At 43.2% G+C, this 26,173-nt stretch overlaps 1 protein-coding gene across 2 annotated transcripts in view; it reads right to left on the bottom strand.

Annotated features, from left to right (window-relative positions):
* LOC138598038 (storkhead-box protein 2-like) overlaps positions 1–21,975 on the bottom strand; it is a 60,633-nt gene extending 38,658 nt beyond the window's left edge. Inside the window, exon 1 of one of the 2 annotated variants that reach the window (XM_069669697.1) lies at positions 21,636–21,975. In XM_069669697.1, the coding sequence (XP_069525798.1) occupies positions 21,636–21,975 (340 nt within the window). Of the gene's footprint in view, positions 1–7,021; positions 7,256–21,635 lie in introns of those variants that run through there. The other variant, XM_069669698.1, reaches the window with a different exon arrangement.
* Between the last annotated feature and the right edge of the window lie 4,198 nt (positions 21,976–26,173).

Raw genomic sequence — 26,173 nt, 5'->3', positions numbered from 1 at the left:
GACAGAAATAGCCTGAGCTGCTGCAGGCTCAGGACTGCAGGGGGCGGACCCTCTAAACCAGGCCAGAGCAGCGGACGATCTGATTGGTCAAAACACCACGAGAGGAGAGAGAGAGAGAGAGAGAGAGAGAGAGAGAGAGAGAGAGAGAGAGAGAAAGAGAGTATGTGTGTGTGTGTGTGTGTGTGTGTGCGTGTGTGCGTGTGTGTGTGTGTGTGCGTGTACGTGTAGCAGCCCTGAGCATAACTCAGCAGACAGAGAAAAGGAGGAGCTACGATCACATTACAGGAGAGGAGCACCCATTACATCAGCTCGTTTGTGTGTGTGTGTGTGTGTGTTTGTATGTGTGTGTGTGTTTGTATGTGTGTGTGTGTTTGTGTGCATGTTAGTGTGTGTGTGTGAGCATGTATGCGTGCGTGTGTGCATGTGTGTGTGTGTGTGTGTGTGTGTGTGTGTGTGTGTGTGTGTGTGTGGCGTGAGCGTGTCCACAGGCTGCGGCTCAGTGAGGGTTAATGAGTTCAGCCTCTAAACTGGAGCTGTTGAAGCTTCAGAGCAGCAGGAAGAGGAGGAGGAGGAGAGTGTGAGCATGAACCACATCATGGAGAAACACACTGATCATCTCATCTATACTCAGAGTGAAACTGCACTGAGAACAGAGTAATATGAATAATATCAAGAATAGCATATTTAAAGGAGCAGTCTGTAGGATCACAGGTTGGCTCTCTTTGGTGACACCTGTGGTGAGAAGCTGTAACTGCAGGTGTGTTTATGCAGCTCAGTCTAAAGGTGACTGCACACTGCCCAGACAACGCCCAACTCACCTCAACTTCCTAAAGTTGGCAGTTGCTGTTTGTGGTCTCTAGAATGTTCTGAAAACCAACTGCCAGCTGCACACTGGCCAGACATGAGCTGACAGGACGGACTTTTTCTTATTTAAGCTTTCGCTTTATTTTACATGGACGAAGGTTGTGCATACTGATGGTCCGCACGCGAGTATAGGCCAGTTGTCAAGGAAACGCACTCTCGGATCATTGCGGTTTGTTGGGAAAAGGTGCACATTGGTTCGACTTTCCACGACTCCACCAAACCTGACTGGACTTGTCAAATTCCAACAACTCAGTCCAACCAACTACAACTGCCTGCGCACACTGAACCAACAGTTAATGTTGGTTGGTGTTTTTCTGGGCAGTGTGCAGCCACCCTAGCACAGAGTCAAACAGCTTCCTCAGTGTTTGCACAAACTCAATGTTACACATCCGCTGTGGTCCTTATTCCTGCACACTGATTTTTTCATATGATAAATACACGCTCCCATTTTATTTTGAAAATCACTACAGCATCTATACTGTACACCACTGTCTGTGACCTCTGACCCCTCAGTACATGAACACTACAATAGAAACTGACAGGTAACATGCTGACTGTCAGCAGAGCGGATGTGTGTGAACATTTCATTACCTGTTGTGTGAGAGATGGACAACCAACAAACAAGAACAACCGACTGTTTTCAAAACATCCACAAGCTGGTCTCGCCAAAATAAATGCTCCTATATGTGTATATATATGTATATATGATATGGGTTTTTCAGTGGCCGATGCCTCTTTAGAGAGCAGGGCGGCTGATGGCCAATATATGATGCCAATATCATGTTGCCTTTTTTTTGCATTTGATAAAATACAACAATTTAATAATAATAACAAATGAGAGACAAAACTTGTTGTCTGCATTATCTGCAAGTAGATCTGCATTCTGTCTGCAGTACACTTATTTAACTATCTACTTAATAAATGTCCACTGGTAATAAAAAAAACTAGACTTTGTAAAAAAAAAAAAAAAAAGATTAATTAATATATATGAATGAAAAATAAAGTTTTAGTGTACTTGAGAGAGAACGAGAATTTGTAAACTAAAATAAATAAAGGTGCGCAATAATGGCAGACCACAGGCTCATTGAGTTACGTGTTAAGGGCGGAGCCTCTATGGGTGACGTATGCATGTAGGCGTTGTCTGGCAGGTTTGTTATGGGAAGTGAAAGTACCTGCAGGAGACTCCGCATGCTTCATGGGTTGTTAAGTTACAGTAGTCAGCAGAAAGTGTCCAGATAAGCTCAGCTTCAAGTAAAGCGGTTATAAATAGGGCCGTGTGTCTTTCATGCAACGTTACCACGACTTCTCCCGACCATTCTTTAAAGCAGAGTTTGCCCGGACTGCAGATGCTACCTAGCAGCTAACTGACGCGCCAATCCAAAGCTAATTGAATTAGCCCAAAGAAACCAGCGGTCTCTGAACTACGGTTTGGAGGACCGAGGCTGGAAAAGTAACACATGCAAGAATAAACATTCCACCTTAAAAGTTTCCGGTAGCTGCAGGCAGCATTTGAGGGAATTAAACTATTTTTTCTCCAGTCTACAGCCCGCTAACTTTAACTAGTGAAGATGTAAAGGCAGCAAAACATCCTTTCATCTTTTGGAGCAGCTAAAAGGGTGAAGGTTTACGATGATGTAGTTAAATAATGAGAACACTGAATTAGTTATTGACGCAACAAACTCACGACGCTTGCTACCGTTACAATTCCCAACCAACGTTATATGCATTTTCTCACTAAAACACTGTAACCAATGTAATTATACAGGAAATGAACATTCACATTGTATATGTTATTAAGAGTGGCCAATTCAATCTATTGAGCTTTGAAAGCACAAGGGGGAGCACTACCCTCGTTCCACAGCAGCCACACTGTCGAGGCTGTCTGTGTATGCAGACATATTTTGTTTAATTGGCCTTGTATTCTCCTAATACGCACGCGTTAATCACGGCCCTCACACCTGGTGCAGGATCACAGTGAAGATGGTTTTAGGTTGAACATCCAGCAGACAGGAGTTTATCCAACCTTCACAGCAGCCGCTCACAGAGGTTTACTTCTCTTGTTCCAAACTCCTGTTCATGTTAATAAACTTTAATATTTATTCCCTGAAGCTAGACATTTGGGATATATCAATACAAACTGCAGTAAAGCTGTTTCACAGTGATGTCCTGGATGGATGGATGGATCATTGATCAGCTACCACACCTCCACATGGACCTGTTTACCTCTTAAAGCTGTCATACCAACTGTTCAACAGAAACACTGAGAGTCGTCTGCAGCAGGACGAGAAACAAGATCAGAACAACTTTCATGTGTTTGATGACGAAGTTTTATCTGTTTCTATAAATCTGATCTCCGACAGTTAAAAAGGTTTTACTAGAGTGTCACACACACACACACACACACACACACACACACACAGAGCCCCCACCCCCATCACACAGAGGTTCATGTGGAGTTGGGGTGAATGAGTCTCTGCAGCTTCAGAGTGGTTGGTTCTCCTCCAGTCAGCCTCTCTGTGTTTCTATGAGACCGGAGGAGCTTCTGTTGGTATGCTGCTGAGCTGTGACACAATACAAATATCCCATTCACAACTTCTACACAACCCCCACCACATCCATTCAGCCCATCTCCTCTCAGCCAATCACAGCTTTTATCAGGGTCCCAACGCACAACAGGTCAACCAGCAGAAACACACTGTCTCTCCTGTCTGCACTGACGGGACAGCAAGGGTTCAGGATAATGACAGTTTATAAGTAAAGTTATATTATTGACCTGTCTGTTATTTATTATAAGGAGACAGAAAACACCACGACACGGCTCCTACAACAGGAGGATGGTACGCCTCCTCCAGCAGGTCTTTCCTCACACTGCTGTAAACATTCCTCTCATAACAGAATGAAAACAATGATTTAATGTCACCACAAAATGAAATCATCAGAGACTAAAACAGCAGAATAAAAGCTAAAAAAAGGAGGAGATATTATAAAATATGTTAGATTTAAAGTTAAAGATATAATCTCAAAGATCTCAGTTGTGTTCTCTTTGGTGGCATCTATGGCGATAAACGGTAACTGCGGGAGCACACAGATATCCAGACAGTGTTGCATGTGTGACGTCCACGGTTGGCTCCGGTTGTTTGCCTTCATCTGAGCGTCAAATTAGTTTCTTTTCCTTTGGATTTTCACTTATTTTTGAAGTTGTATCTGTAGTCATCGATCTTTTCTTTGTTTGTTCAGAGAATAGAGATAATTGCGACTTGGTCTCTCAGCTTGTCTTCAGAACTTTCTGCCATTGTTGTCCCTGCTGCTGTGTTGACCCTGTCTCATCCCCTCTGCCTCTACACTGCCTCTACTGTTCATGTGCATACTGCAGCTTGTGTACGTGTAGCGTTAATTTTTGAGGACGTGCACAGCCGACGCTCCAAACAGACTCGGGGCGCGTGGAGCAGCCATCATGCACACACGAATGCGTACTTAAAAGCAAGAATATCTCCGGTCTTAAAGTAGTGTTTTTATAGTTGACAGCTACAGTTAAACAGTTATGGTTACAATAAAACAGATTTTGACTTTAATTCCTCCTTTAAAAAAACGCAAACTGGTGAGTTGATTATAAACATAGCTGAAAGTTATGGACATACACAGCCAGCTCTTAGAAGAATATTTCACTGTGTAACATGGATAGAAATGCTCCAGGGGTCGACCAGCGCACAACACAGTCAGTTAGAAGTAGCTATCATTAGCTGATGCTAACATACACACACACACACCCAGGTATCACTTAATGACACACACACCTCCACCATCCCAACCCAGCTAACCAGACTCTGTGATGAATGTCATTCTATCATCCCTGCCTGACACCACACATCTGTCCATATTTCCTTTAAAGTATAAACTCCATCTCCACATGCGGTGAATGACACGGGCAGGAGCTGTAGCCTATGAAGTTCATCATAGTATATAATAATGCAGCGCGGGGAGGACACAGACGTTTAGTAACGTTCTGTGTTAATCACGAGGATCTTTCTGTCTGTCCGTCACTGTTAACAGAGACTCCAGTCTGCTGTGTAGTTCATATATTTCACACAGAGCTGTAGAGGAGCATCAGGCTTCATGATCAAACTAAGTTTTATATCACGTCATTACTTCAGTCTGCGATCATCTGCTCCCTCCCTCCCTCTCTCCCTTCCTCTGTGTCTCCCTCCCTGCGTATTCGTGCTGTAATATATACCCCAAAACACACAAGTTAACAAATTGTCGAATCTTCGTATTGAACGGCCAAATCTCATTCGATTCAAAGAAATCTGATTCAGGTACAGCCCTATTATATTTAAATGTTGGTCGATTGAAAGTCTTAAAGGACAAAGTTTTAAGGGGTTTGTTAGTGGCAGAATGTGTCCACATTAACTCAGGTTACATTTAAAGAGCTGTGTTTTGTTCACTGTAATCTCTGAACCCATCAGCCACCATGTCATGACGAGAACGACGGACAACTTCCCTGTATTTCCGGTTTATCCAGCGGTTAGCGACAAATGATTTCCAGTCCAGACTTCCTTTCCTGTGCGCTGCAATGTTTACAGTCCAGTTAGCAGCTTGCGAAGCGACCGTGTGTTCAGATCAAAGTGAAGTGAAATTCTCCCTTCCAGATATGTCTGCTAAATAAACGCTGTCATCTCTTGGTTCATCCCATCCCCCGGAGGAGCGCCCGTTCATCTGTCTGTGCTGAGTCTCAGTTTCACTGTAAACAGTAAGTTACACAGAGGCTGCACTCTGGCTTACTTCAGCGGGATGAAGCCCAAAAAAGAAACAGATTTTCTTGTGATTGACTTTAATTAACGGCTCTTAAGTTTGCTGAAATAACAACATCATGATGCAGATCAGCAACAAGTCAAAGACCACAAATGGAAGCAGGACATTACATGTCATTACACTGAAGCCTGCTGATAGGTGATTGGTCAATGCTACTTGGACTACAAACAGAAACCAGAACACTTCCTGAACTAAGTCCTGGTCCTGCAGGATCTGTAAATAGAGATGATTCTCACTGCAGAGTGAATACAGCTCCTGTTTTATTAAACGTCACCACGTCACACCATTCTTCACTACTTGAGCTACGTGCTAGGCTCATAGACTGTATAAAAAGATGGACGACATGACAGCGCCCTTAAAGTGAAGCCAAAACATTTTGGGCACCCCCTGCTGACTGGCTGCAGTATAGGTCATAAAGCCCGCCTCCTCCATGTTAACAGATGGGACATGAGTCAAACTATAAAATCAAAATACACGCCCGATAAATTTTTCTCTAAAATGGTTTCTGTCATTATAGTTAGTTCTTATCATGCTGATTTATGTCCAAGTGTTCATTTTTCTGACAAGTTTATTTTTAATTAGTTATTTGATGCTGTCAAAATGATTGACAGCTCTGTTGACAAATTGCCTCCTGCAGCCGATCAGTTCCGGGTGAGCAGAGCGGAGGACGATCCACGAGTGGAAACATAACTAAAACAATCACTACAGTCGTTGAAGTGTCCATACCTGTGAACGTTAACCTCAGACCAACACAGAGAATCTGTTCTGATGTTAAACACACCGTTGTGCGGGATCCTTGTTAGTGTGCATTTGGGTTAGCGGAAGTGGCTACGGTCGCTTCACTCGCCGATCTCTACTGCGTAGTCTCTGGCTCCATATGACGTTTCCATCGCAAGATGGCAGCGCCTATCACAGGGGCTATTTTGGCATCAATTTCGTACAATGGGAGCAGATGGAGACGCGTCGTCCATCTATATATACAGTCATTGGCTAGGCTAAAGCTAAAACTAACTGAATCAGCCTACAGAAATTAGGAGACTCCCAAGTACAGTTCAGAGGTCAGACGGACAGGTAACAGTGGGCTGATGTTATTCTTCATGCCAAGTTATCTTTGGTGCTAGCCTGTGTTAAGCCGCAGGATGAAGAAACTTTAGTTGTCAGCACTTTAGATGAGATGATTTCACTGACAGGACACTCATATATAAATACAGTATATATAACAGTACAGTGAGTTGTCTGTGAGATTGAGAGCTCCCTCACAGCTCCACTCTCTCACAGTCCTCCTGGTAACCTGCTGTGAACCTGTGCTAACCTGCTAAGTGTGTCTGTGTGTGTTGTTGTGCAGTACCTGGGTGTGTGTATGCCGGCGGGCTCTGACATGCATACTGTGGAGGGTAGCGGTGTCTCTTGCTGTGTTTGTGGACTCTGTAGTCCTTCTCACTGCGCGAGCGTCGGCTCCTGTGAGGCTCTGCGGACGCTGAAGGAGGCAGCAGCCGCTCGATCAGGTCCGAGCTGGGCCAGGCCCGCCTCAGTGTGCTGCTGCTGCTCTTCTTCATCCTCACCACGCCGCTGACAGACAGACTGTCTCTATCTACAACACTCAGTCAGGTCGTTCTTCCACTGAAAACTTCACAATATTTGGGCCAGTGTTTGACCCCAGGCTGCAGGCTCCAGGTCCTCACGTGATTTCCATCCTGGAGCGTCAGAGGGGACAAATCAGCTGGTGAAAACCAACAACCTCCATGTTGTGAAAGAAAGCAGACCGGTCCTGAGTCCAACACACTCGGTCATCGTCACGTCTCTGTGGACATGACCGACACGTCCACAGAGACGCAGAGATGAGTCAGGAGGGGACGGAGAGCAGGGAGTGTTGGCGGGAGTTCCCTCCAACTCTGCATACACACACAAACACACACGCAAATCAAACACACACACGCATAAACCAAACAGACACTCAGCAAGCCGATGTGTCCACAGCACTCCTGAGGCTAGCTGTTAGCCTAGCATGCTGCCTTCAGCATCAGTTGTGGCGTTAGCTCTTGCAGCAGCGTGAGGGGTGAGGAGACGGTTGAAGGGGTCTCTGGGTTAAATAGGGCGGTAAAAAGACCAGCCTGGACCCCTGTCGTAGAGACAAAAGCTTGAGCAGTGAGGGAGGAGAGAAAGGAAGGAGGGAGAGAGAGAGAGAGAGAGAGAGATAGGGAGGGAGAGAGGGAGGGAGGCTAATACAAAAGACAGCGAGAGGAAAGAAGCAGCTCAGCCAGCAGAGGGAGGGAAGAGAACGACACGATCCCCCTCCACCTCCATCCATCCACGACCAGGACGCCGACACACACACCAGCTGTTGATCCTCTGGGAGCACGGTGTGTGTGTGCGTGTGTGTGTCTGTGTGTGTGTGTGTGTGAGAGAGAGAGAGAGAGGCAGTGTGCGCGGCTCGGTGAAGGGATGATGGCGGTCGTGTAAAAGAGAAATATCCATGAAAAAGGAGCGTGTAGTCAGGACAAAGGGTTAATCCAGAGCAGAGCGAGCGCTGCCTCTCCTTTGTCTGCTCGTCCGTCCGCTCGCCCCTCTCTCTCTCTCTATGCTCGCTCGCTCAGCGTGTTGTTGTGGGAGAGGAGGAGGAGGGAAGAATCATGTCAGTCAACACCCCCTCCTTCCCTCTTCACCCCCAAAATCTGAACTCTGCTTAGTGAGCCCATTTGTGTTTCTGAAAGGAGAAATGTTAAGACTGTGTGTGTGTGTGTGTGTGTGTGTATGTGTGTGTGCGTTTTCAAAGTCAAGCTGGATAGCAGCCAAGTCGATGAGCCGGCCAATCAGCACTCAGCTCTGAAGTTGACAATCTAGTTGGCAACACGCTGACCAAATGCTGCAACAGGCAGCAACTCAGTATTTAAAGAGAGAAAAAACCTGTCAACAAGCAGCAACAATGAGGGTAGTGTTGAGCTGCAGTTCCTCTCGTGCCCACTTGAGGCTATCTCCAGCTGTGAGTCAGTCCCCATAGAGCCCCATGTTAAACTGTCCAACTTTACAGCAGAAATAAACATGTTTACAGCCTGGTACAAAAAACAGTTTGGGTCTATATAGCTCATTTCTCTCTTCATGACAACTGTACGGGGAGAATCTTTACATAAGGCTTAAAATGATGCATCATTAGGGGCGTGGCCTCTTTGAGTGACAGGTTGGAGCTGCTAGCTGTCTGCTAGGTGTCCCCTCAGCTAATTCAGTCACTGAACGTAACCTCTGGGCCGTGTTTGTGCTGTTGGAGCCTTTTGGAGATTTGTTCATGTAAATATCAGACAAATAATCTGTCTTGCTGTGCGCTTTATTGCACTAACAGACCGTCCAACAAGGCTGACACACAGTTTGTACGCTACATTTTATTTTTGTGTTAGCACTGATTAGCAGCTATCTGTGTCTGTGCTCACCATACCTGCTAATGTTTGTCACACAGTGATTTATCTGTGGGGGCCCATGCAGGGAGTCAGGACTGGCAGACTGTAGTGATGTGGTTCTTCTAAGTTACTGGGTTCAGGTTTTGATTTTGTTTGCATGAAGAAATGCTGCTGCCTGAAATCACATCCAAAACATTATTCCGTTTACTTCTTTCTTATCGTCATGAATATCGTTGTCGCAACATAATAAATATAAACTCCAGTGACACAAAGAGGTGCACACAACATTTAGATCAATAACATATTTTAAAGTCCTCGTGGATTTATTCTGCGTAGATGGATCACAGTTAGTCTAAAGTCCTGAAGTCCTGACACCAAACCTCATCCTTGTTTTTGTGAACACAACATCAGGGGTCTATACTACGAAGCAAGTTCAACATACCTGATCTGGCTTCACTTAACCTGACAAAGGAGATCACACTGAGCGGTCACACGACGCTGGTTATCAAGGGTTAGGGTTAGGGTTAGATGGAGATGGCAGATGGAGGATCCCTGGCTCTATCTGGGTGCTAGACTTAAAAACACTCGCAGCTCCACCTTCCCATTCCAGAACCACAGATCAGACTAAAACTAAAGTCTCCCTTAAACTCCACACCATCCGTGTGCAAGCCCTGGACTATGGTCAGCAAGGGCGGCTTCCATCGATCTCATCTTCCGCCACCTCATCATCTTCAGCTGGCTAACAGATTCTGCACACTGGATGAATTGGAGTTTCCCTCACTGGCCGAGCACCTTTGGTCTTCATCCAAGGTTCTTCTGTCTACCAGGCCGTCTTCTCTCCCAAGGCAGCCCGCATACAGGAGGCAAACCCGTCAGGTGTGCACTTGGTCTCCGGCTAATTTTACTGCCAGAACATCGGGCCGCATATACGAGGAGGCCCCACGAAGATCTTCGGTGCGTGTGGATGCAAGGCGGGGTGTGTGTATGGAGACATTCCAGGCATCTCCCTCTTTATCTTCTTCCATCGGATCATCTATGGTTCAGCATGTAACCGTGCCTAAGGCGACTACCTTATGCTAATCCGGGGCTCAGGTATGCCACATAAACTCCACACTTCCTAGCCTGCTGGAAGAACACCCCACTGTCTCGTCTATCGTTTTACATATTGGGTCCAATGACATTTAATCCCAGCAATCGGTGACACTCAAGCAAGATTGTGCTGGACAGCGGAAGGCAGTGTGTCGTCTCTAGTATACTGCCCTGGCCTTGTTTCGGCCATGTAGACTTTAGCAGACTCTGGCAGCTGCACATGTAGCTGAAAGGATATTGCTTTAACTATGGCATCACCTGTTTTAAATACCTCTGCCTTTCCCGTCATAATTACTTCCAGAATACATCAGCCACAAGCAAAGTGGTCTGTCATGACAAGGAACCTAAAAGCAGTTCCACTTCAACCTTCTGTTTCCTCTTTACCTAACTCCGAATCATCCTCTCTGTGCCTTGACAATCATCATACTTTTAAAGCCAGAAAAGGTTTGTGGTTAATTCACTGGAACATCATAAGTTTGTGTCACCAAGAAAAATTAGATCATTTAAACATATTAGTCTCACAGGCAGATCCTGATATTCTGGTTATCACAAAAACTTGTCTTAAAAAAGGCATTAACGATCTGGATGTGTCAATACATAATTATAATTTATATAGAATAGACAGGAATGGTGGGGGTTGCTTTATATGTAAACATCTGTTTCAATGTGTCTATCCTAAATGCTGTTACAGTACCTAAATGCTTTGAATTTATTGTCCTTAAAATTGAATGCGGACAAAACAATTCAGTTGCGGTGGTAGGAATTTATAGACCTCCTTCAGTTGATCTTTGTTCCATAGCGAAACTGCAGGACCTTCTTTCTCAATATTCACACTCAGAAATAATCATCCTTGGAGACTTCAACCTTGACTGGTTATCTAATGCCTCTGAACACCTTAAGGAATTATGCAGTAATTTGAACATCACACAACTGATCACTGTGCCTACCAGACCCAACCCAAAAAATCCCAACAGATCCACATTAATAGATCTTATTTTGACAAACAGAAGTGAGAAAATTGCTGCATCTTGTGTTTTTGATCGCGGAATAAGGGACCACTGCCTTGTTGCTTGTGTCAGGGATACCCCTTTGAACAAAAAGGAATCAAGAATTGCCTTTAAATGAAATAATACTATCTTTAATGAACAAGCATTCATAACCGATCTCTATCAGAGTGACATTCATTTTACCTCTGAAATCCCAGATGTTGACACGGCATTAGAATATTTCTCAAAGAACTTTCTTGCAATTGTGGATAAACACGCACCTTTCAAAAAGCTCAGAATAAAAGATCAAATCCTTGGTTCTCCCCTGAGCTATCCAATTTATTTAGAACAAGGAACAAAGCATGGTGCCTTGCAAGACGCCCCGGGGACCCATCCATTGCCTCATCTTCAGGCAGCTCAGAAACAAATGCACAGCCTATGTACGGAAAGCAAATTCAAATTATTACTTAGAATTAATTCAGCGCTCACAAATAATTCCTGCAACATTCTGGAGGGCAATAAACTCTTTAAAAAATAAAAAAACAAATATCTTACCTGCACATGTAGAATATATTATAACTGTGTATTAACGAACAAGACTGATATCTGCCTAGCCTTTATAAGCGTTTTGCTGCTGGTCACTTATTTCATGATGTTTGTATAGATACCGCTTCTAATGACAGTACCTGTACACACCCTATAAGCCATGCTTCTCAGTTCACACTGCAGCCTATCACCCTGTGATGTATTTAAGGCTTTAGAAACCATTAATCCCAGGAAATCAACTGGAGCAGACAAATTGGATCAATTCTTTTTAAAGCCGTCTTCCTCATTTATCACAGAGCAATTAACGCAGATTTTTAATCTTTCTTACTTAATCTCTACTGGTATACCTCCCAATATCTGGACGGCTGCTCAGATGACTCCTTTATACAAGGGAGGAAACAACAACAATCCTAATAATTATTGGCCATTATCAAAACTTCCCTGCCTGGCGAAAATCCTGGAATCCCTGGTTAACGACCAACTCAAAGCATTTCTCTCAAAATTTTCTAATATTGGGTTTGACCCTGTTGCAGTAAAAAGGTTTCAGAATTACCTTTCTCATAGATCTCAGTGTGTCAAAACTGGAAATATCCAATCAGAGTTTTAACCATTGACAAAAGGAGTTCCTCAAGGATCAGTTCTGGGCCCCGTCTTATTCACAATTTATATTAATAACATTGTTACTTTTATAATTGACTGTAATATCCATCTTTATGCTTATGACACGATTTTGTATTGTTCTGCTGCCACTGTGAATCTTGCTGTTGAGAAGCTACAAATTTCTTTTAATATTCTGCAGAATGCACTTCTCAGCCCTAAACTGGTACTAAAGCAAAACAAAATGTATGCTTTTTTCGAGATCAAAAGATTCTGATTTTAACAGTTGACACCTATCTACACTGAATGGTTGCAACATTGAAAGAGTCTCAGTATATATCTTGGTATCAGACTGAACGAATCATTCACATTTAAACAGCATATTGAAAACCTTCTCAGCAAACTTCGCCAAAAACTAACAGATCTAACTTCCCTATTAACTGTAGAAAAGTTATAATTGAATCATTCTTTTTGTCAGTCCTAGATTATGGTGATATACTCTACAAACATGCTGCTGCTTCCACTCTCAAATCCCTAGACTCAGCTTATCACCCTGCTCTTAGATTCATTACTGGAGATCCCTACAACACTCATCATTGTATTCTGTATAACAAAGTTGGTTGGTCTTTAACACAGAGGTGTGATAAACACTTGTATCTTTTTATCTATAAATCCCTTATTGGACATTCACCGCCCTACATATCATCCATGTTGGACTGGTACTGGTACCTACAAAACTTGCTCTGCTGACTATCTTATGCTTCAAGTGACTCACGATTACTCTAACCTTGGAAAATCCACCTTTAGTTTTTGTACTCCAAATGTTGAATTACTTAAAACACACTCTCAGGATTGACACTAATTTCTCTCTGACAAATGAAGGCGATAGTCTCAAATCATTTCACTTCAGTTTGCAAATGTTTTTATTAATTATTGTGTTTTTGGTTGTTTTAATCGTGTCATTTTCTGTATCTCGACATCATTGCAAATGAGGGAAACCTCAATGATTTTCAAGGCTTAAATAAAGGAATGGAATGAATGGAAACTTATATATCATAGAAATACTCATTCGATGCTTAACAACATGAGCTTAAAGCACAAGGGGAAGCCAGCGGAGACAGAAAACAGGCAGTCTTGCATCACATCATTTGCCATCCCTGTTAGCACACATCGTTGTGATGATACCAGAGCGGAGAAGATTAGCCTGATAATAATGAAAATGGTGACTGGAGATATGCTCCCATTAAGTGTCGTGGTAGGAGAAAGCTTCTGTGAGCTGATGGTGTTTGTTGAGCCGGAGTACAAGCTACCATCACACCGGACAACAGCTACGAGAGTGGAAAAAATGTGAGTTACGTGTTAAGCAACACAGAACAGAAGTCCATACAGTGCGCTACCGCTGTGACGTTTGACAACAAAATGTAACAACAACGTTAACTGAAGGGCCTGTTAAGGTTGTTTAATAAATGCATTTGAAATTGCACTTGCTTTCTATTGTATTATTTACATTAATGTCAAAGTGTTACATAGTAATGTTCTCTTACAGGCATAAAGCCTACTATTTCCGGGGCGGGAGAGCCGTGTCCAACGTTTTTTTTAATGGTAAAAGAAATACATAATTTGCGAGTACTCGATTACTCATTTATGAGGTAACGAGATTACTCGAATATTGAGATTACTGGAAATGCCTATCCCTAGTAAGAAGTGAACCACCTTCGTAGTACTGAAAATTCTGAGTTAACCCTGAAGTTATCTCGATAAAACCTGATCCTGCTCCATAATATTCCCCCCCACCCCCCACTGTTACTATTACTACAGTTACTAAAGTACTGCTGTTTATTGTGAGTAAACACAGAGAGAGGACATTACACCCTCTGTACCTCTGATGTCTGAATGAACCATTGGGAGGATTTTGAAGCAGCAGTGACAGTATGAAGTGTTAGCGATTATCAGCTGCGACCCTGTCACTCCTGTACACTGTGACCTGTGACTGTGTTAGAGAACATGTAGGTGAGCAGAGATAGTGTGACTGTTGCATTAAAACATCATTACATTGATGAGACTCAGCCCTGAGCTGCTGAGGACTGAAGACACCACAGAAGAAGAACACTGGTTCACTTTTTACAGTGTACTGTCACCACCTAGTGGACATACAGGGTCACAGCATCAGACAGGATTTAAAGGCTCCTTCTTCAGATTCAGAAAACATCTTTAGTGATTTAATATGAGAAACCACAAACGCAGCATCATCCAGCAGAGCTACACAGGCCCAACGTGTTCAACCACATGGAAGAGATCCCACCTGTAGATAGAACCACCTGTGTGACCCCCCACTGACATGAACACAGTCTGACAGCTACAATTCAATAAGTCCTTTAACTACAGACCTGAACTTATGCCTTGTGTTATACTAAGACGTTTTCTTCATATGAAAGAGAATAATTAAATCAATTATTCTCAATACTGTAAAACTGGGAATGTTTTATGTTACTATTAATTAACTACTTTATTACTAGACAGTTGAGGTGGTTCGGGCATCCGGTTAGGATGCCACCTGGACACCTCCCTTTGGAGGTTTTCTGGGCACGTCCAACTGGGAGGAGACCCCGGGGCAGACCCAGAACTCGCTGGAGGGATTATATATCCCGTCTGGCCTGGACACACCTCGGAATCCCCCAGGAGGAACTGGAAAACGTTGCTGGGGAGAGGGACGTCTGGGTCACCTTGCTAAGCCTGCTGCCACCGCGACCCGATGGATGGATGGACGGACAGACAGATTTATTACTAGAGACTTTATTTGTAATGACTCTTACTATTTTAGTATTGTTTTCTGCTACATCAAGTTTAATGTATTACAGAGTAAAAACCGGCCTGCAGTCACTCAGCAGGACAGAAGAGCAACAACATAATAAATAAGGATCATTATGAGGTGTGATTATTGTGAGCTTTATTGTTCTTCTGCAGAGTTAAAAAAAAGGTTTCATCTACATTTACCAATCATTACTTTAATATTTATCTTTCATGAGTTAATCAATAACTTCATCAGAGTAATTCCTGTATTTTAAACTTCTGAAACCTATTTATGGTACACAAAGTGTTTGAATGTCTCCAGTAGATGTGTTCAGCCCACAGCAGTGAATCACACTGTACAGGCTGCAACATAATCCTTGATGGATCAAAGTGTGTCCACTAAAAGTTCCTGTTGTTTCCACTGACAGGCTCAGATTGTTATTCTAAGTGTCTGACAACATTACAGAAAGGATCCCTACAGAGAGAGACCTGTTTGTTACAGAGGAAGATGATTTTCAACCACAAACAGACGTTACATTGCGCTCTTCAAACACACCAGACTGCATTGATACAAACAGTGATTTAACCTTACAGAACACAGGAGGAGCTGGTCTGCTGCTGCCTCCAGTGGTCAGGATAAATTATATTTGGTCCAAAAAGAAAAAAACGAATAAACAGAATTAAAGTAGTTGTTTTTATTAGTGCGCTCCCTGGTATGGATTTGCCCTGCAGTGTCACAGTCAGAGAGAACACGTAAAGTACACAAAGTTAAATCTAACTGTAAAAAAACGTGTAAATATAAATAAAGCAACAACAACCAACAGTCAGTCTCAGTCAGTATTTAGATGTGAATAATGAAACAGTGTAAAGTCTGTGTGATGCTGTCACTAAAGACTACAAGCTCCATGCTACATCAGGACAACTTCCTGAAGAGCTTTACTGTGAATGTTTAAACAGGAAGTGGTGAGTGTCTGTATGAACGACACATTAACTTCACAAACAGCAGCAGCTCTGTCTCCTGCTCACTCACACCACATGTTATCACTGAGAACTACAAAGGCTGTGTTAAACTAAACACAGGCAGCAGTGTGTGTGTGTGTGTGTGTGTTTCACTGAAGCTGAACGTCCTGTCAGCACACAACTGTGAGTCTGTAATGACATTAATTAAAAGGAAACAAATGAAAGAGTCAGACCAACAAAACACAGACAGACAGACAGACAGACAGGTAGAGAGGTGGAGGGGCAGGAAACCCCACGCCTGCAGGCACACACACACGCAGACAGGTCTGTGAGGGTAAAAGTAATTTTCCTCCTGATGAAAGGCTCAGCTCAATTACTCCAAAACTCGCCTCATCTGCCTGTACACGACCAGGTGTGTGTGTGTGTGTGTGTGTGGAGAGACACCACATAGTTGTAGTAACTTGATCTGCTGAATAATGTCCTCAGCTGTCTGAGTGCCTCTGAGCCAAACACACACACACACACACACACACGCGCGCGCGCGCGCGCGCGCACGCACGCACGCACACACACACACACACACACACACACACACACACACACACACACACACACACACACACACACACACACACACACACACACACACACACACACACACACACACACACACACACACAGTGCAGGAGGAAGAGGAGCAGACAGGCTGCAGACATCAGGAGGAGTGTGATCATTATGTTTTATAGTTTGTGGAGGTGAACACATCCTGACAGACTGTTCCTTCATTAACACACATGCACGCACATGCACGCACGCACACGCACTGAACTTTATTTAAAAACGTATTGAGCATGTCGATTAATCCGCCGCTGAAAATAGTACCAACAAAAGCCCCATGTCCGGCAGAGTCAGTGAGGTTCTGTAATAGTAGAGATCAGCTGTTTATCTGCAGGTAACACATTAACTCCTTCAGGTGTGTCATTACATAAAGCAGAGGAGAGGGTGTTTAAAGGTGGTCCTGGATCAGCACAGACCACCTGCAGGTCTGTTACATCTAAACACTATCACACATATACCTGCTGTCTCACCTTCAGATTGTTTTATACCTGCTGTCTCTCCTCCAGACTGTTTCATACCAGCTGTCTCACCTTCAGACTGTTTCATACCAGCTGTCTCACCTTCAGATTGTTTTATACCTGCTGTCTCACCTTCAGACTGTTTCATACCAGCTGTCTCACCTTCAGATTGTTTTATACCTGCTGTCTCACCTTCAGACTGTTTTATACCTGCTGTCTCACCTTCAGACTGTTTTGTACCTGCTGTCTCACCTTCAGACTGTTTCATAACGGCTGTCTCACCTTCAGACTTTTTCATATCAGCTGTCTCACCTTCAGACTGTTTCATACCAGCTGTCTCATCTTCAGACTGTTTCATACCAGCTATCTCACCTTCAAACTGTTTTATACCTGCTGTCTCACCTTCAGACTGCTTTACACCTGCTGTCTCACCTTCAGACTGTTTCATAACGGCTGTCTCACCTTCAGACTTTTTCATATCAGCTGTCTCACCTTCAGACTGTTTCATACCAGCTATCTCACCTTCAGACTGTTTTATACCTGCTGTCTCACCTTCAGACTGCTTTACACCTGCTGTCTCACCTTCAGACTGTTTTGTACCTGCTGTCTCACCTTCAGACTGTTTCATAACGGCTGTCTCACCTTCAGACTTTTTCATATCAGCTGTCTCACCTTCAGACTGTTTCATACCAGCTATCTCACCTTCAGACTGTTTTATACCTGCTGTCTCACCTTCAGACTGCTTTACACCTGCTGTCTCACCTTCAGATTGTTTTATACCAGCTGTCTCACCTTCAGACTGTTTTATATCTACTGTCTCACCTTCAGACAGCTCACTCAGCTTCAATCCAGTCGAAAGGTCTTTTAGACGGGGTCGACACTCCGCCTGCCTACCCGCTTGGATCTCGGGGTCTCACTGCGCATTTCATGTGAATAGACACACAAGCACTCTGCAAGTAAACGCCAGGCACTCAACGCGTGGTAACCATGGAAACGACTCCTGTGCACTACTGTATCCCTGCCAGTAGAACTGTATTTTCTCGAGAGGCTATAACAACTATCTAAATTAGCATAGTTGTTAACTAAAACGTTACCATCTAATGTAACGTATAGCCTGGCCTCAGTTCAAACTATCTGATACATCCAGTCTTGCGCCGATGCTCTGCCATGCAAAGGCCCTCCTGTTTATGTCCCGTTAACTGTTAACAAAGTGGTTATATATCTCCGGGAACTCACATACAGCGAGGATCAGACTCTTATCCACTGTGATTTTTGTGTTATCTACTGGGCATCACGTTGAAAGAAGTTCAACAACTTTCAGCTCAGGCAGCAGACGGGCGTGTGAGAGACGAGCATGACCGCGACAATTTCACGGGATTGCGCCCGCTTGTTGCTCTGCGTGTCAGATTGCCCATCCCTCCCTACTTGCCCGCTCGCCTCTCATTGAAAATGAATGACTATGCACTTCAATCGCTCCCCATCAGAAAAGACCTAACTGTTTTAATCTCTGCCTGTGCTCATGACTTGTGACCAATCAGATTATCTTATTACATTAAATGGGACTACAGAGAGCTAGCTACAAACAGAGTAACACATGTCTTACTGTATTAATGTTGATAACTATAAAAATGCTGAATATCAGAGCCAATGACCAGACGTTCATATTTCCACAACATTTTCACAAGTAGCACACACACAGGAGGCAACTGTTTTTACGTAGTAAAAGATCAGATTGTGTGTCTGCTGTACTGCAGCATCATTATTGAAGAAGCAACAACACAGCCAGGAGACTTCAGCTTATTGTAACACAGAAAACATCAAACACAGCTCAAACAGAAGGTTTACAGAGGAGGTTAAAGTACTGTCTCACCACACAGACTGTTTAATACCTGCTATCTCACGGTAAAGGTCCTGTCTCACTGCACAGACCAAAGAAACCAGCGTCACATCTGTTATTTTAACGTCTGTGAGGATCCAACTACACCAACATGGGAGGGTTTAAATATGAGGCTCAGAGCAGGTGAGGCCTCCAGGTAGAGGTCTTCACGGGTCTACCGGAACCCAAGGACCTGGGACCCGACCCGGGCTTTGTTCTGTAATCCTTGGATCCGGGTCTGTTCAACATTATGTGTAATACCCGAATGGATCCGGGAAGACCCGGCCGTGATTAGAAAGTGTTCAAGAAAGTGTTCATGAAAGTGCTGTGTGTGTCTGTGTGTGTATTTTACCTTGCAACAATGCGTCATTCGCATGAGAACGTGCAGGAATTAAAGTGGAAAAAACATTAAAAAGCAACGAGTTGAGTGACGTGTCACGTGACTGCAGGTTCAGAGAAAAGTTGAGGCCAAAGCCGGTAATGGATACCTTTCTCGCTGATGACGGGTCCGGGTCCAGCATTTCTCAGTTCTTCACGGGTCCGGGTCCCAACTTTCAAATAATAGACGGGTCTGGTTCAGTTCCGGATCAAACAATAACGGGTCTCTTGGGGTTCAGGCACGAAATTTTGGACCCGTGAAGACCTCTACCTCCAGGTACACACTGATCAACAGGTAGATCTGTGTTATTATAGATCTGTAGATCTGTTATTATAGATCTGTAGATCTGTTATTATAGATCTGTATTATTATAGATCTGTATTATTATTATTATATAGCTGTTATTACCATAGATGGTATTATTATAGATCTGTGTTATTATAGATCTGTTATAATTAAAGATCTGTATTATTATAGATCTGTAGTATTATTATTATTATTATTATTATAGATCTGTGTTATAGATTTGTATTATTATTACTATTATAGATCTGTGTTATTATAGATCTGTATTATTGTTATTATAGATCTGTATTATTATTATTATAGATCTGTATTATTACTATTATAGATCTGTGTTATTATATATCTGTTATTATAGATCTGTATTATTACTACTATTATAGATCTGTGTTATTATAGATCTGTTATTATAGATCTGTATTATTGTTATTATAGATCTGTATTATTATTATTATTATTATAGATCTGCTATTGTTATAGATCTGTATTATTATTATTATTATTATAGATCTGTATTATTATTATTATTATTATTATTATAGATTTGTGTTATTATAGATCTATATTATTATACATCCGTATTATTATTATTATTATTATTATTATTATGGATCTGTATTATTATTATTATTATTATTATTATAGATCTGTTATTATAGATCTGTATTATTGTTAATATAGATCTGTTTTTATTATAGATCTGTTATTGTTACATATCATTATGGATCTGTACATCAGACAGACTGAACGACACATTCAGAGCTCATAATCTGAGCGACTTATAACACAGGTCAAATATATCTGATTGTGTGTGTGTGAGTGTATGTGTGTGTATGTGTGTGTGTGTGTGTGTGTGTGTGTGTGTGTGTGTGTAAATGCCTGTGGTGGTGGGGAGAATAAGACTTCTATTCATGGCTCTCCTTTCTTTTCTTTAATCAGAGCAGAAAACCACACACACACACACACACACACACACACACACACACACACACACACACACACACTGTATCTCTGCAGGCTAAGTCAGTTAGTTTCTGCACAGAAAGGAGACTCAGCTCTCTCTGGTATCAACATGTATATTAACATGTCCTAACATACAGAAAGCGCTGCTTCATGAGAATCAAACATGCTCAATTCAACTCAAATAACTTTATTTAAATCAAAGTGAAGACAGTGATTCACAGACAGAGGAGGGTGAAACACACCTGATGCTGCACCTGTTTAAACTGATGAACTCTCTGCCTGACAGGAGCCTGTGTTTGAGCTCACATCCTGAATGTTCCTCCAACACGAAACAAACAGCAATGACGGAATAATGCTTCAAATGTAAATAAACTGTGAAATCAAACCCTCTTAAACCAGCTGATGGAGTTTAAATATGTAAATAAAATAACTTTAAATGTTCTTAAAGAGGAAACAACAAGCACTGAGCTGATCATGAACAGTCCCTTCAGCCCTCCCTGTGAGTTCACAGAACACAGGGTGAAACATGTTCACAAGGTGTGCAAGTTCAGCAGGTGAGGTCCAGACTGTGTTTCTCCTAGTCCTAACCACTAATTATTTACCTGCACTGAGCTGTAGAAAAGCACCACAACCTACATGTGTGACAGTTAGTAACATAACACCACAGTCACTAACATTTAGAGGTCTTATATTACTGTGTTTACAGACTGCAGGTTGTTCTGAACACGTGGACAGTAATGGTGCTGAAACATGCAGGAATGCATCAATAAACTAAATCACCTGTCTCTAACTACAGACTGATCACATCCTCATCCTCACTGATGAGACTGCTGATTAAAATGTTCAGTGTGCACGTGCAGAGTCTGTTTTGCACCTGAGCCTGAATGCATCACACACACAGGTGAAAGGTGATAAGCAGGATCAATTTGGAGAAGGGTCACGTGAACACACACACAGGCAGGTAAACCGCCCACGGCCGGGCAGGCAGTGGGGGTATGGAGGCCTTACCCAGGTATTTGATGGTGAATCCCCGCGGCGGGTTGAGGGACCTCCGCATCCAGCCCTCCCTCAGCACCTCCAGGTGGTCCTCCTTCCCCTGGATCAGCAGCACGTGCTCGTCTATCCAGCCCAGGAAGAAGGTCTCGGACACGGCCTCGGTGATCCGCGGGTTCCACACGTGCTGCTGCGTGTTTTCTGCTTTGAAATCTGCGAAGATCTCGTAGCCGGTGTGGTGCCTGGGCAGCTCGTCGCTCTCCGACACTCCGCCCGCTCCCCCCGCCTCCCCGGCCCCGACCCTGGACAGTACTATAGCCAGGGAGTGCGGGGCTATCTGCAGGAAGGACTCCATGATCCTGTGGGCCGTTTAGCTGGCGGTGTGGGGCAGAGTTAGAGCGTCCATATTAGCTCACAGTGTGTGCAGGTTACACGCTCTTCTCTGCAGCAGCCGCATAGCCTCACTGAGCCTCCATCAGGCTAGCATGCTAGCTCTCGTTAGCTTTACATGAAGCCCATTCCCTCACCTCTCAGGTAGGTCTCCTGCTCCGGACGGAATGTTTCAGCCCCGAACCGAGCCTGGTACTCACTAAACACTCATTAGGAGCGGTATCCACCGGAAACCAGAGATGACATCCGTGATTTTCTGTGTAATTCAATCCCGTTCTGACGGTAGATACCTTGGAATATAGCTAGCTAGCTAACGTTGGCTAGATGCTAACGTGTTAATGAATTCACCCAGGCAACAGATGCGGCGCGAGCCCTCCTCTCCTCGTCGGTGAGCAGCAGCTGGGTCTCGTGAGACAGCTGTGTGTGTTTCTCCAGTCTCACGGTTAACGGAGAGGCACGAGCCGTCCAGCCGCCGCCGGTAAACGTCGTCCTGTCTCGCGCCGGGCACGCTCCGGTGCGGTGCGCGAGGACACAGCTGGGTGCGGGAGCGTCTCATCCAGGTAACGTTACAGTGACTGAGGGCATCGTTAACGGAGGAGCTGCTGCGTCAAGAGAGCAGTAACGAGACCGCGACACCTGCTTCCGCCGAACTTTCAAAGTAAGATTTACAACCAAACAAAAATAATAAACCGGCTAGAGAGCAAGTACAGTTAACATGACGTCAGCACACGTTCAGGATGAGAGGAAAACACCTGAACAGATCGTAAATCTCTGACTCTACAGACACTTTCAGGTGAGGCTCAATGCAACTGAAGGAAACGTCAGACAACTTTATCAATCCCAGCACAGCAGCAACTTTAAAAAACATATAAGACATTCAAACAAAATACCGAAAACAGAAGAACAAAATGTAAATTGTTATTTATAAAACATTAAAGTATTAAAATGTAATTTGTTATCGTTATCATGGTGTAAATGTTTGACTAAGTATTATTTTAGATGTTTTATGATACTAGAATTTAAATCAACATTGAGCCTTAAATGTTCACTTAAATGACGTAAAACACAAATGTTCGCCATTTATGTTTTACGTCATTTACATATTTAAATACAAGTCTTAGAACATCTCCCCCTCTCTTCTTACCCTCCCTCTCTAATACTCCTCAGGTGCTGTTTCTCAGATGTACTTGTATATATTAAAATATATGAAATAAATGCCAACTTGATAATACAGTTTACACTGGAAAAACAATATTACATTTTAAAATATATAAGCACAAATACAATAAGTGAGTCAATCTTTATCTTTCACCCTCTGTAGATTAATCTGAAGTGAATTTCTCCTCTCAGTAGATTCTTTCAATGCTGATTTACTCCAGGTAGGATTAAAGGTTCTCTCTTCACGTTCAGTGCACTGGTGGATTTAGATTTAGAGCTCAATCCTATGATAGAGAAGATGTTATGAAGAAGAACCAGTGTGCCCTCACAGCAGAGAAGACTTCATGAAGTGCTCCTCATGTGGAGAAAAACATCACAAAACACCCTCCTGACGTTCCCTTAAGGATCAATCAATCATCCATCATCTATACTGCTTATCCTGTTCAGGGGGGCTGGAGCCTATCCCAGCTGTCATTGGGCGAGAGCATGTCTTTGGACTGTGGGAAGAAGCTCAAGCAAGCACAGGGAGAAACAGGGCGAAATCTCTGAGAATCACACAGTCTGCGTGTACCTGCCCCCACCTGTCCCCCATCACTCCAAATGTAATATGGATGTTTATAATTATGTTACAGGTTTTAATATAACGCTACATATACTGTAAATCCTCATATATGCACATAATAATCATGAGAACACTGATGTCATCTACTGTTACTGACATGAACAGAAACACCTGAGTGAGCTCTGCCCCAGTGGTCACACTGAGTAACTGCAGCGCTGATCATATTAAAGCTGGTCAAATTGAAAATATGTTGGAACAATTTTGAAACGCTTCCTGTTATTATTCCTAAATAAAATAAATACATGTGTGGATGAAGTTTCACTGTGATGATTTCGGTGTGAATATGTGAATCAGTGTTTGTGAGTCTGATTGATGCTGTGGTGTGAATGTTTTAGATATCCCTGAGTTATTCTTTCTGTTGTTCTGAGCAGCTGCTGATCTTTTTGCCTGCAGAGACTTCCGTCTTTTCTTTGTTTGATTTCACTTCTTAAATAATGACCAGATCGGACTGGAGCTGAAATCTGAGACTCTCAAGAAAAAAAAGTTCACATGTAAGGTTGTGATGACAGAGAGTACAGTCAGGGAAAATTATGGGTAGTAAAGTCCCAGCCATTGGTTTAGATTAGACAAGTTATCTTCTGTTTTTATTTTAACTCAGTATTTCCCACATCAACTGTTTTAATAATCTCACATCATGTTGGTACGGCAACTCTGTACTGCCATCTAGTGTTCACTACGAGCTGTTACACCCCCTGTTAGAGCAGCCTGATGAGCAGACATGCAGGTCCAAAGACTTCTATATTGTTTAAGTGCTCAGGTGTAGCAGAGATTCAATAAACACATCAGGATGGATTCAGGCCTTCAGTTCAGTGAAGACAGTTTTTATTTACTGTAACATGTATTTATGTTTGGTGATGTGACCACGCTCACATCGTTCTCTCAGACAAACCTGAACTGCCCCCACCCCTTCCCTGCAGAGAAAGACAACATTTAATGAACGTAAAAACTTCTATCTTATATTAAATATGGAACATCCTGACCATGATAGTCGTAGAGATGATGATTATATTATTTTATTTTTTTTTGGAACACTTTTTAAGATACCTAAGGACTTGATGAGTTAAACCTCTTGTCGCGTGTCCTAATGTGACGAATGGGGCGGAAGTGGCTCAGTGGTAGAGTGGGTCGTCTCCCCATCAGAAAGTTTGCGTTCCACCCCTAACCCTGTCAGTCCACATGTGACACTGAACCTCAACCTGCTCCTGAAGGTGTTTCAATGATTAGTTTTTTCATGATGGGCAGGTGGCACTTTGCACAGCAGAGAGCAGAGAATATCAGAAGTCAACAAACACAAAAGGAGCTGCCTTCTTCATGTCTTCTGTTTTCTTGTCAGCTGGCAGACTTTGTGTGGAGCTGCTGCCCAACATAACTTTGAAGTTTGTCTTTGTTTTCAGTCAGGACCTTCTGATGCTGCCAGTAAGAGGATGTGACTGCTCCGTGTGACAGGACGCACTGTGGAGGAGACGTCAGAGGAGAGCTCAAGGACTGTGGAGAAGTGAGAGGGATTCTGGGAAATTGTCAGTAGAAAAAGGCAGCATGCAGTTGAATCAGAAGCGGCATGTCAGTAGAGAACAGGATGAAGGCAACTGAAGCAACAGGTTAGCCAGGTTTCTATGATGTACTGTGGGACAGTGTTTCCACTGGGATTTTTTACTTGCATATATCAATGATTTCTGTGAGAAGCACATCACATGTAGACTGCCACTTCCACACTTTCATGTAACTCTCTTCTTCACCTTAATTCACTTTTTCATTCACAATCTACTTTAATCTGATCACTTTGCTTCAGTCCCCCAACACACCTGCACCTCTGCTCTCTGCACAGCTGCTGCCCCCCCTTCTGTCTGTCTCTCTGTCTGCTTTGCTGACTGCCTTCATCAGCAGTCCGTTTAATTAAGTTACAAAAGATAAATATTATCTCTCGCAATTCAAAACAGCACGTAAGCCGCGTGTGCACGAGGGACATTATTAATAACATAACGATCAACACGATCGATCGTTGCCAAATGACATCTGCACCTTTTTATAAGCTTTATAAACAGCGACAATCAATGCATTTACGATATGGACATACGGAGATACACAGTATGATTGTTTAGATTAGATTGCGTAACAGAACTGCATATGATTGTGTGCGGACAGAGAGCGTCCGATGTCGGACCCTCTTTTGCCGTTGTGTGTGAGGAGTAAACTGTGTGAGGAGTAAACTGGTCCTGCTGTTGTTTATTTGGTTGCCACGACTTCACGTGTGATTGACATCCTGTGACTCCTGTCAGTGCTCTTCCTCAACGAGGAGAGGGGACGAACGACTGTTTATTTGGAGTGGACTCCGTCGTTTAATTGCAACTTCGGGACAGTATTTGCAGTATGCAAAATGTCTGTA

The sequence above is a fragment of the Semicossyphus pulcher genome, unplaced genomic scaffold (genome assembly GCF_022749685.1).
Source record: "Semicossyphus pulcher isolate SPU_LCO1_2020_fin unplaced genomic scaffold, fSemPul1.0.p SCAF_2, whole genome shotgun sequence".
Classification (NCBI taxonomy): domain Eukaryota; kingdom Metazoa; phylum Chordata; class Actinopteri; order Labriformes; family Labridae; genus Semicossyphus; species Semicossyphus pulcher.
This window is presented reverse-complemented; position numbering and strand designations above follow the sequence as displayed.